Source organism: Impatiens glandulifera, chromosome 2 (genome assembly GCF_907164915.1).
Source record: "Impatiens glandulifera chromosome 2, dImpGla2.1, whole genome shotgun sequence".
Lineage (NCBI taxonomy): Eukaryota > Viridiplantae > Streptophyta > Magnoliopsida > Ericales > Balsaminaceae > Impatiens > Impatiens glandulifera.
This window is the reverse complement of record NC_061863.1, coordinates 21,819,689-21,831,965: the sequence shown is the minus strand read 5'-3', so window position 1 is coordinate 21,831,965 and position 12,277 is coordinate 21,819,689. Positions and strand designations below refer to the sequence as shown.

The 12,277-nt window shown below is 34.1% G+C and overlaps 1 protein-coding gene across 1 annotated transcript; it reads right to left on the bottom strand.

Moving 5' to 3' along the window:
* Window positions 1–8,007: 8,007 nt before the first annotated feature.
* LOC124927041 (protein SCARECROW-like) lies at window positions 8,008–11,583 on the bottom strand. The gene is made up of 2 exons (XM_047467380.1): window positions 9,674–11,583; window positions 8,008–8,570 (listed from the first exon to the last, which is right to left on the bottom strand). The coding sequence occupies exons 1-2, from the start codon at window positions 11,506–11,508 to the stop codon at window positions 8,114–8,116; spliced, it is 2,292 nt and encodes a 763-aa protein (XP_047323336.1). The 5' UTR covers window positions 11,509–11,583; the 3' UTR covers window positions 8,008–8,113.
* Between the last annotated feature and the right edge of the window lie 694 nt (window positions 11,584–12,277).

Below are 12,277 nucleotides of genomic sequence, written 5' to 3'. Positions count from 1 at the left end.
GACGTCTGAGCAGATGGACGTCTAAGATGAGCAGACGTCTGAGCAGATGGACTTCTAAAATGAGTATAGATCTCCAAACAGCTGGCAGTAGAGCTCAACAAATGAATGAATGGCACGTACACGGATATCTCTCAATTGCATTCCAAATATAAGATAAGATCAAAGGATACTTGGCGCACTACCTTTCGGTACGGCCACGATCCAAATACTCAGAGTCTGATGTACTCTCGTATTATAGGCGGTCGTCCAACGGACACGTGCTACATGTTCAAAAGGAGGATTCGACCGTTGGTGTTTTTCAAGAATAAATAGTTGCCTAAGGAAAATGAACGAATTGTTGGAATCAAAAGACATAAGTTGAAGCTTTCTCTCTCATTGAATCACCAAATTTCTACAAGTTTGATTTTTTTAATCAACTTACTCTCTCTCTCTCTAGCTATTTATTCTAAGTGTATTTTGTAATTCACTACGTGAAGTTGAGAGATAAGTTAATAGACTATTTGATAGTCATTAACAATGTGTTGTAAGTTGAACAGAGGGTTTTCTGTTCAACAGTGTGTGTGCTAGGAGTTTAGAACAGGCGGTCAATTAAGTCATGGGTTTCTAATAGGGTTTGTGTAGTGTGTTCTATACAAATTAAAGGCTTCTAGTGGATATCCTTTCAGTTGTGAAAGAAGGGGTGACAAAGGAGTTTTATCTCCGAACATCCATAAAACTCCTTGTGTTCTTTACTTTCTGCCATTTACATTCGTTCATCTGAAGCTTTAAATCCAACAAACAGTTCCGCACTTGAAACTATTTCAAGAGTTTGGAGTATTTGCAAAGAATAGAAACAGATATTAATCCCTCACAAGATTATCATCGAAGAGTTTATCGTAATTTGTTAACAATAGTTAGACCCTAGTCTTTATTGGTAGCACCAATCCCATTAGATTGGATCTAGTACCATATTTGCATCGAGTGTGAACTTGTTATCGATGACTATGTTAGTTTGATAGTCTAGTAAAGAATTTTTTGTTACCTCGGGCTTGGTGATGACATTTTTGTTAATTAAGTCTTGAAATAGGTGTTTAAAGGGACTACAGTTAATTGTTGAGTGACCTTTCATCTTATGATAATTGCACCAAATTACCTTGTAATTTTCCCAAGAATTGTTTATTAGTTCTTGGGGTTAGAGGTTTAACCAAGTCATTCTTTTGTAGGAGGACCATGACTTGGCTTAAAGGCATACGAAAATCGTCAAAAACTCTAGGAGGATTGGATGTCTTTAGAGTCGGTTGTTTAAAGATTGTTGACGAATTTGTCTTGACCTGTGTGGGCTTATTAGGGCCTGTTTTTAAGGATTTGGTTCCTGACAAGTAGTTGTCATCTAGTGTATCTCAGTCTTTTCTTTTTTCAGAAATCGATTTACAAGTTGATAGGATTTAATCGTTTTCTCTTCTTTTCTTTTCTTTCCTTCTCGATTGCATCATCGAGGTTGTTTCTTGTTCTTAATAGCTTCATCATGTTTTGGAACGTCTTGACCATAAATCCTACAAAATATCGGTCATTGACACTTTCTAAAATCATGTTGATTTGTCTCTATTCACTAAGGAGGGAGTCGATTTCTTCTTCTACGGCTTTCCATCTTTCTATTAAAACCAAGAAATTTTCATTTTCCCCTTATTTAATGTTTTTCAGCTTCTTTTCTGCACTTTCCAGATTTAAATGCATACTAAAATGTTCTATGAACGATGTTTCTTGTTCCTCAACAGTTTCCAAATATGCTATTTTTTATTGGTGATACCATTGTAAAGAAGTGTCGTCGAGGTATTGGAGAAATAGATGGAGTATTGTCGGATCTCCAAGTCGTAGTGGAGCCAATGCAGATGTGTGCATTTTAAAAAAGATGGAAGGGTCGCTTTTACTAACATATTTGGATATGGCCAGTAATTTGACACCTATATGGGTGAGAGCTCTTTCGGCAGTTTTCATTGCGTCTTTCTAGTCAAGATGTTCGTCAATGCCTTTATCGTTGGCAATTTTGTCTAGTTGAGTTTTTATCTCAACCTATATGGCTCGTACTTGGTTCATTTGGCATTTGTATTCGGTAGAGAGTGGTTGGTTGGTCATTGAAATTAGTCCTCCTTGTATTTTCCATGGGGTATATTTCACAATTGTGGATTACGTGTTGTGCTTTTGTAGTCTTGTCATAATCATCGTCGGAGTCTTCATAAAATGAGACATCATTTTGAGTTCAAGGACTATGAGGGTTAAGGTTAATAGGAGTGAATATAATTGGTATAGGTTGGGCAGGAAAACAAGAGGAAGAAATAATTTTTATTACGTGGATTGTATGGAATGATTAGCCAAAGAACTCGTAATTATCACGAGTTGTTTTATCACATGTTAGAATGTTGTCTTCATTTATTTGAATTCAGTCGTTGAGACCGTTTCAAGGGTCAGAGTTTCTTCATCCATGTCGTGGCGTATGAAATGTCTAGTTATTGAATCTATATTTCTTGGGGTTGTAACAACCGTTCGATATCATAGATTGCGATTGAAGAAGAGGTGAGGGCTTACAATTGTATCGTAATTACAATGCAATGCAATGCATATGCATGTAAATGAATCTTATAGAATGAACATCTCTTTTCTGATTCCGTTTATAAAAAATATCTTATTTTTATTATACAAAATGTCGGTAGTTTATTACAACATGCATCTCTCTTATTTATATTTATAGAGAGATTTTTACGTAAAAGAGTAAAAACAAAGCATTTAAAGGCTTTGTTCTACTATAGTTTGTTCTTATGCTAGCATGTTTTTTATCCTTTTTCTTCTTGGCTTGTTCATATTCTTCGGTGATGTCCATCAGGTAATTCCTTTATTCCTTTAGAATCCCATTTTGGAGGCATTGTGTCATTTCTTGAGATAGACAATGTAAGACTTGAGGTCAATTAGCGTATATATGAAAATAGAATTTACCACATAAGGCGACATGTTATCACGGCCAAATTCTTTGAATAGATCGTTAGTGTAATAAGAAGTGACCCATTCTAAACTCATGAGTATAATCATTGGTTCGTCGTCCACCATATAGGTCATTTTCTTTATGAGATACCTCGGAAGTAATTCCCTAACGAGATCATCGTCTTGTATGAGAGGTTCAGATATGGCCCTTCTCATTCTTTGGTATTGAAGAATAGCAATAATATGATCAATGGGGATCATTGGCGGAAGGCGTTCGATTTTATCGAGAATCGATATATAGAGTATTAGAGGTGAGCCTCTTTACTCATGGTAGGGGTTAAATATGACTCATTTAACCCCATGAGTGTATTGGCTAGAATGAGACCCAATGGATCTTTATTTTCTTTGCGTAGATGATTGGCTAATTCTAAGATTTTAGAGGATGGCTTGGAACCGGATGGGGCCAAGAAGAAATGAGCTATGGTCACGGTCATCATTGAAGAGCCCAAAGTTAGATGAATTTCTCAATGTCTACTTTCCATTTTTCTCTATTTTTTAGATCAATGGTGGCCTTCCTCAATATACCTTTGGATGTTGTTTTGGTGTATGTAAATTCTTCTTGTAGTAGTTTTATTATGACATTGATTCCACAAATAGCTTAAAATATAGAATGTTCTTGTTGTTAATCAATAAGATGGCTCTGAACTTTTCCATGGTAAAGTACATTTGTCTTTCTCCCATGAAGAAAGTTCTTAAGATTGGACTCTACCTCCCATGCATTTGCATCATGAAGTTATTGTTTATTTTGAAGTTGACAAACTTCATGATAGCATTTAGCCCATAAATCCTATGGTTACATTTGGATTCTTGGAAATGATCGATCCAAGTGATCAACGTGGCATTATCTAACGTAGACATAGTCTGAAAATAGACATAGAATACAAATAACAAAAATATTTTTTTTTTTAAAATGATAACATACTCACAAATGTTTATTTTTCTATAGATGCATACAAATAATACATATGTAGTAGTCACGTAATGGTTTAGTAACGAGGTTTAGTTATTTGGGCACGTCAAATAACTGGTTTGGGAAAAGTAGTTATGATTTTGGTGTTATGGTGAATCATAAGAGAGTATCACTCACCGATAGTGAGAGAGGTTAACACCGCTATAAACTAGAAAGTATCAACTCAATCGGGAATTTATTCTCATCTACACAATGTCTACGTCCTATCAGATGACTCATTGCCAAAAAGAATGATCGATCACAAGTATTTTAGGTCAAACTTTCGCAACATCCCTTAGTTTCTAACAAATTGTCATTCTTCATCGATAATCTTTGTATTGAATTTGTAAAAGTATCGACATCCTATCTTGTACTTCTGGAAATAATTAGGGTTGTATACCCTTTATAGATTCAGACATTTATTAGGATAAAAGCCTATGCATATTCTGGGTGGCATGCCCTTTAGATCTGTCTATTAATTGAAAACGTAAAATTAATAGCTAAAAAATTGTTTCTTGAGTTAAAAAGTTTAGATCCCCCAGTATAATCGACAAGAGTTGTAGCACCCGGAAATCCCTTGTTCTGGAAAAGCTTGAGGTTCGAGAAATTTCAATCTTGATTTTTGTGTGGAAAAATCTTTGACAAAAGATTGATACAAAAATGTATTTTAAAATTAATTATAATAATTAATTATTGATCCAATATAAATAATCTTTTAGATTTGAAGATAATCAAATTACAATTTAATTAAAGAAAATCTTTATTTTGAATTAATTCAAAATTATTAATTTTAAAGATTATTTATTTGAATGAAGTCGCCAATTTATTTTTATAATATAAATTCAAAAAAAAATGTATACGTATATAGACGTATGTTTAGAGATTATGTTGAGTTCAATCTTTGGTGATACTCGGGAAAAGACTTTCGAGCTATATCATCCGTACCCGTTAAAAACGGTTCTAATTCATAAAATATTGATTATTTGTTTGAAAGTTTAGTTTTATTATGTTTTATTTAACTAAGTATTTTTTAAGTTCTAGACATGTATGAGTTTTTATTGCATTTAAAATTAGAAAATAATATTTAAATATTGATACCTTCGATTGATGTCGAGAATCGTTGAGGAAAGTACTATGAGTTGGAGAACACTCCTGAACTCTTTGTGAAGCTTTGAGATGATCCAGAAACGAAAATTCGAGCCTTATACAAAATTTCCAAAATAGCTAGAGAAATTTTAATGGCAAGTTTTATAAGTGTTGAATTGGAGGCTTGAAGTTCTAATCATTAGTTTCGTTATGCATGAGGAGGGATATTTGTAGACAACCAAAGTCAATTGGATGAACAAGTGGATTGAATTTCAAATAAAATGTCATTAATGTTTTTTGTCTGTATTTGACCATTCTCGACTAATTAGGGCATCATTGTGCATATGATCGTAGGTGAAATGATCATCATGTTAGGGTGATCATTTCAGCCTTTAAATCATCAGATTTGGTTGAGTATCAGTCGATTTTCACTTTTGAATACTCAAAAGTTTCGATTGATGTTCAATTTGTTCGTCGCAAGGAAGAAGACAAGCTCGAGTTGAAACGTCGTCGTTTCGAGCCAAAATGTGAATGCGCTTCTAGGCGAAGCGTTACATCTTCCTTCGTTTGTGTTTGGACGTTCCGACAGCGTTCGGGCTAACAGCGTTGAGGCGTGTGTTAGTTGATCTAATGTTGCGCAGAAGCGCTCAACTTTCATTATAGCAGGTGACGCGGTCTTCTATGGTCTGTTGGATTAAGCATGGGCGCTCATTCGATGGTCGTGTGGTCTGGTGTAGTCAATTCTTTTATTTTGGTTATATTGGATTACGACTTTTTTCAACCTTAGAGCTTGTTTGAAAATGATTTTTCTTCACTCCTTTTAGCTTTATTTTAAACCTGTAAAATACACAAAATATTTAAATAGACATAATATTTATTTTGTCTATTTTTTTTATTTTTAGGGCTTTATAAATAATTAATTTAGGATTTAAATGGATATAATATTTATCCCAAAATTTTTATTTAATTATTTGAGTCCTTAAAATTAATTTGGAATAAAATTAATACAACATTTATCTCAAATTATTTTATTTTTTTGGCCTTTGTTTTAATTAATTGTGATTAATTAATACAATAATTAATCCAATTAATCGTTTAATCTTTGTTTGGCCTTGATTTGGATTATTTTAAATTTATTTATTCAAAATAATATTTATAAATTGGGTAGGTAAAATATTCATGTTAGTGCAATATATAGGCCCTCGTGGAGACCAATGGTCCAACCGACAAGAATTGTTAATCTAATTGTTGAGGTCCTAGCACGAATTATGGTGGTTGGTAAACTTGATACTATGAAGGACTTTGTCGCGATGCCTAATTGGAACGCTTCAGTAAAATTAATTTATGAGCTTGTCAAACGCATTTAAACGACAAAAGTCAAGGAAAATAGAGGGATTAAATCGTGTGTAGACAGATAAGCATACAAACTTAATTCGAATGTTAAACGAATCAATAGGAATGACGGACTAGAGTCCTCCAGCTTACCAACTTTTTGAGCCGCTTGTGTGGAATTGATGTTTATATGTTTTTGAGTTGTTACACTTTTTTATCACATATGTTGGTGCTTTTCGATAATATTTGAGTTGGTTATGAATAACTTATGACAAATAATGTCATAATTTTAATTGTACTATTTGGTTATGATATTCACGATTAATTGAATTAATGAAATAACTTTTCTTTTAAAAAACACTCAAGTTTTAGGTTAGAATTGTTAAAGAAGAGCTTACAAATTAAAATTTTCTATAAAAAGAAATGATGCATTTAGATATCTCACAAAGTGGAATTCTACCTACTTAATGCTTGAAGGAGCTGGAAAAATTAAAAGGTTTTGATCACTTAACCAAAAATCCCAAGTTTTTAGCATATTCTTTGAAGGAAGAAGATGTAAATGTTAAATGGGCAAGATAAAAGGAAATAAGAGAAAGTATTTCTGTCCTCTTGTTGATAATTAATGATGTTTCTTATTATTTTTGAAACTTTTGTATGATGCTACTTGGTATCTTTCCACTACATTACTTATCACATCTAACTCATTTTTTAATGAGCTTGTGATAATTTAATTGAAGTTGAGCATGGATCTCTTACTTAATGAAATGTAGAGTATGATTTCTCTAAAATTTAACAAATATTGGGAAAATATAATTAAGAGCAATACGTTATTATTAGTTACGGTTATTTTATATCCCTAATATAACTTTATTTTTGTCAACATTTACTTTCGAAACTAGTATAGTTAACGAAAAAGGATCTTGACCACCTAAGTCAACATTTTTTCACCTTTAGACATGACATATACCTTCCTTTCTTTGATTTATATTAGCGTTCTGAGTTGGGAAAGGTAGGTATCTAAGAGAACATAACATCCCAATCCCAGGCAGGGACATCCCTTTATACTGAGAGCAATGGGCGGTTAAAAGGTCCAAAAACAACTCGAAACTTAAAGAGAAGAGACATATTCGACGTATAGGTAAGATCTACGATCAGAAGGAAAAATACTCCACTCTTTCTCACTTGGTATCTAATTCAAATAAGAAAATAAGCTCAATTAAATCTTGTTTACTTAAATTGTACGAATTTTATGATAAAAAATATGAAGTTTGGATAGTAAAAGTTTTACAAATATAGATTTTCACTTGCTTATCAATTTTCAATTATCAAGTATGCGCAATGGAAGATGATTCAATTGAATGTAAATATTTATTCAATAGTATCTTTGTTGTGGATTGGAATTGCAATTTTGATTTGTTGAATGGGTGAAAAGAAACCAGATATAAGTATCAAATACTTTATTATATTGTCATAATTTATCAAATCTAGAAAAAGAGAAAACCTAGTTAACACTTTAAACAAATGAGTTCCAATTTTTTTTATGTAGAATTATGAATAGGGTTGTGTTGAATGATAAATTATAAAATATGGTTTAAACTTGAGTTAAAAAGACAAAATCAAAACATATCTAGTAAAATTTCTGTGTTATAAAATTACCCCCAAAAGGTTAAATTGGATACAAAATTCGAGTGGAAGCCATGCAATTACTACTAAACAACTAAAACACCCAGGCCCTTAACAACTCAAAGAAGGTGGCCTCCATGCAGAAGCCGTAAGCAAGCAAAGATCTTTCCACCCAAGCTTCAAAGTACCATTATCTTCCACAAGGGTATAACCATCCGACGGAAACATCCCTAGAAGAAGGGTGGCCTGAGAAGCCGCGTTTCCAGCCAAGGACACTCCCTTGAAACCCGACTCGCGTAGCTTCTCCCTCCAATTACTCAGCTTTATCAGCTCATCGCTATTCCTGGATCGCGAGAGAGGACCCCCACCCACTGCTAAAACGTTTCTTATTTCTCGCGAAAGCAGTTGCTGCTCGACAGCATGTCGCTCCTCGCTCTCATCTCCGTAGCTTTCGCTTAAGGAATCGAATAAGGCCGAGTAGTAGTGGATGGCTTCCACGAATCGGCCGAGGAATGATCCTCCATGGCTCAAGTCTTGCTCAACTACTGTTACTACTTTCGGAGATAACCTGCACAAATGTTTTATTAGATAATGTATTTAAAATCATATGATTCCAAACCTAACATTTCAAAGACTTTTGTTCTACTACGTGCATGGAAGCATCAATTTTAAATTATAATAAACTAGACATAAGGCCTGTTTCAAATAATTTGCACCATTTGTTGCAATTGAGTAATAATAACCCTATTTGAGCCTTGTTTATACTTTGAACTTGGCTTATTCAAAATAACTTTGTTCTTGACTTGGATAAAAAAATATATTAACAATATAAATATAAAATAGATACTATTTTAGTTGATGATTTTGAAAAATGTGACTTGGATATTGATTTATTTTTCATTAAATTAAAATAACCCTTGTCAAATAAGGTTGTAATTTTAAACCTATTTAGAAAATTGTGATTCAAATTAATTTTATCAAGTTACAAATTGTAGTGTGATTTCTCTTTCTTTTTGTCTTCCTATAATATATATTTCATTCCTGACTTTTGTATACAGCTCATGTGAGTTACCATTAAATGAGATCCTCGGTTACAAGTGGTCTCATGTAGGGGTAAAATGTAATTTTTTTTTTTTTTTTTTGTACAAAGGACTCATATTTTACAAACGGGTCACTGTGCCCTCTTATAGGCAAAGAGGGGTAAAATGTAAAAAAAAAAAAAAATCATCATTTTACCCCCTCCCTCTATATTGTTCAAGTTACCATTGCACTCTATATTGTTGGATTTTTTATTTTTTATAAAAATATCTATAACATTCATCTTAATTCTTTAAAACTATCAAACTAGTCAACCAATTAAAAACTCAATAAAACAATAAAAATTTCAAATAACCCAACATCAAACAAGCTCTTTATATGTAGAATTTATTATCTACATTACATTATTTATTACATAAACTAAATTTTAATTTGTACTTCACTTGAATACATATATTTTTCTTTATTAATGATTCAAATTAATTTTAACATTTATAAAGGGCTAGTTATAGATTTTCCTAATCATAATAACCAAATTTTGGCTAGATTTAAGTCAAATTTGTTTTTTTTAATGATAATCCAAACATTCTATGTTTCTCATAAATAAATAGAGTAATTGTAGTGACTACTAACCTCTGTAATAGGCGAAGCGTATTGGCGTCGGAGCCGGTGACATCGTACAAGGAGTGTTGCAGCCAATGAACAGCGACGGCCTCTCTTTTACTCACATTCAGCTTCTCTGGATCTACTATATTCCCGACCTTTTCCTCAACCGGAAAAAACTCAAACGGAATCCCCAACTTCTGAGCAAATTCCGATAATCTCTTCCCGGTCGCCTCCAGTGCTTCTAACGAAGAACCCAGACCCGTCAGCCTCACCAACGGCGGCCCACCTGCCCTTGACGCCAGTATATGAAACAGCCCAGGCCATTGAAGACCTTGCATTATATCAAGGTCGATTATATGAACCCTACTCTCGCTCTCAAATGCTTCTTGTATAGCCTGATTTGCTGTGAAATGGGAGAATTTAACAAAGGGGCTGATTCCATTGAACACTTGAAAGGCGGATGAGAGACGATGGCTGTACAATGGGGGTAAAGGGAATGACGAGTTGTAAATGCTGAGGCAGGAATTTACGAGTCTGGCAGACATAGCTTCGGAGAAATAGGCGGCGACCCGTTGAGCGGAGGTGCCGAATGGTGTTGAAAGTTGCGAGATTTCGAGTAGCATCGTGTTCGCGTCGTCGATTTTGTCTGCTGCTACTGCTTCCGCGCATTGGAGGAGTAGTGTGAGAAGGTGTAGCCCTAATTCTTCGTCTCTTTTCTGTTTTTCCTGTTTTTGCCGTATTGAAGAAGATGATGTAGATTTCGGTGGAGAAATTTCTTGTTGCTTCTGGGTTTCTTCCTCTTGTTGCTGAACTAAAGGATTCGAAGACGAATTAGGGCTTGAAGACTGATTCCGACAGGGGATTTGTTGTTGAATCACCGGTGAGCCAACGTTGTTGTTCGCTCGATTCATCATGACGTACGGATTATTGTTGTTTGAACGGTACAATCCTCCGCCGCCGCCTGCTGCTGCTTGTGGTTGTGGTTGTGGTTGTGGTTGTGGCGGGAGAGTAGTGGGTAAAATTTCCTTAGAGGACAGTCTTTGGCCATAAACGGTTGCTGCCGTGTTGTACATTGAGTAGGGATCGTTAGTGAAAGAAGGTGAAATATCTGGGTTTATGTTTATAAGAGAGCGAAGTCTGCATTCGAGTAAGGCGGCGAGATTTGGGTTACAGGGATGGATTATATCTCGAACGTTTTGGATAAGTTGTGGAATGTTTGTGAATGGAGAAGATGAAGTACTGTTGGGATTGTTGTTGTTGTTGTTATTGATCATCATGAGATCTTTTATTATGCCATCAATCCAAGCCATGGAGATATCGTCTGTATTCTGTTGCTGCTGGGGCTGGGGAGTTAGTGAAGTGATTGAAGGTTGAGATTTTGGGTCATGTGGGGGGAAGATAGGCAAGCCGGAGAAGACACAAACAGATGGAGGAGGTGGAGGAGGAATAGGTGCTAAGTTATTTAGTTCTTGATAAAGATTAGTCAAAGTAGAATTGGAATGAGAATGAAGTGGGATTTGGATTGGGATAGTCATGTTATTAGTGGAGTGGTTGGAAAAGGGAGTTGGTTTGGCAGACGTGGTAGTAATAGTCGCCATGGAAAAGTTATTGTGACAGTTATTAGCAACGGCGGCGGTGGCCATATTGGAATCGTATGCTGCGGCGGCGGAGGAGGCGGTGGCGGCGGAGGAAGAGGTGGCGGGAGGGAGGAAGACGTTTGTGTTTGTGTTGATAGATCGGCGGAGGAATCTGGCTTTGTGGTTGTTGTTTTGGTTGTTGTTTTCTTCGTCGGGTGTGCAGCCGTTGTTGTTATGTATGATTAGGTCTAGGAGCTCGGAGGAAGCAGCCCTCTTTCTGACCATGACTGAACTTTTTGGATTGGAGAAGACGAAGAAGAAGATTGGTTATGAGAGAGAAAGAGAGAGAGAGAAGAAGATAGGTGTAATGATGATTCATTCATATAGGGAGGGGGCGTGTAATATATTTGATGGTGATCTAACGGTGGAGATTCCTAGAATGGTTTACACGATGTATCTCGAATATCGCAAAAACATTTTAAATCAACCCGTATTATTTCTTTCTTTTTACTTGTTTTGTATCATTTATATAAATTTAAACTACATATTTAATTATATTTTAATTGATAATTTATTTATTATATAATATATTTTTATTTTTATTTAGTAAGATGTGCTTGTTCTGAATCTTATGATCAGTATTTATAATTTAAGTGAGGGTTTTAGTACAAAAATTTAATGTCATATCTTGTACAAATACTAAATTATATATTTTATTTATTAAAAATTAGCATTAGTGATTATAATAAATATTAATTTATTAAACTATTTATATTAACTAAAAATAATATAAAAAGAGTGTATAATTCTGCATTCAAATGGTGTTGGGTGTATAATTCTAACTTGTTGATTATAGTAAGAATGGTGTTGGGTGGTTACTTAAACTTTTTTTTAGATTTTATTTTTACTATTATCTCAATCTAATTTCATCAGTTATTAATCAAAATCTGCATTCAAATGAATTAATTAAACTTATAATGTACGAAGAAAATAAATTTTACAAATATTTTTAATAAGATAATTTGTTTAAAAGTTTTATTATATTTTTATTTTT

Excerpts from the sequence above, each read along its gene's own strand:
- LOC124927041 (XM_047467380.1), bottom strand. The coding sequence starts at position 11,508 with ATGGTCAGAAAGAGGGCTGCTTCCTCCGAGCTCCTAGACCTAATCATA. Across the intron at positions 8,571-9,673 it reads ACGCTTCGCCTATTACAGAG|GTTATCTCCGAAAGTAGTAA; the intron begins GTTAGTAGTCAC and ends ACATTTGTGCAG.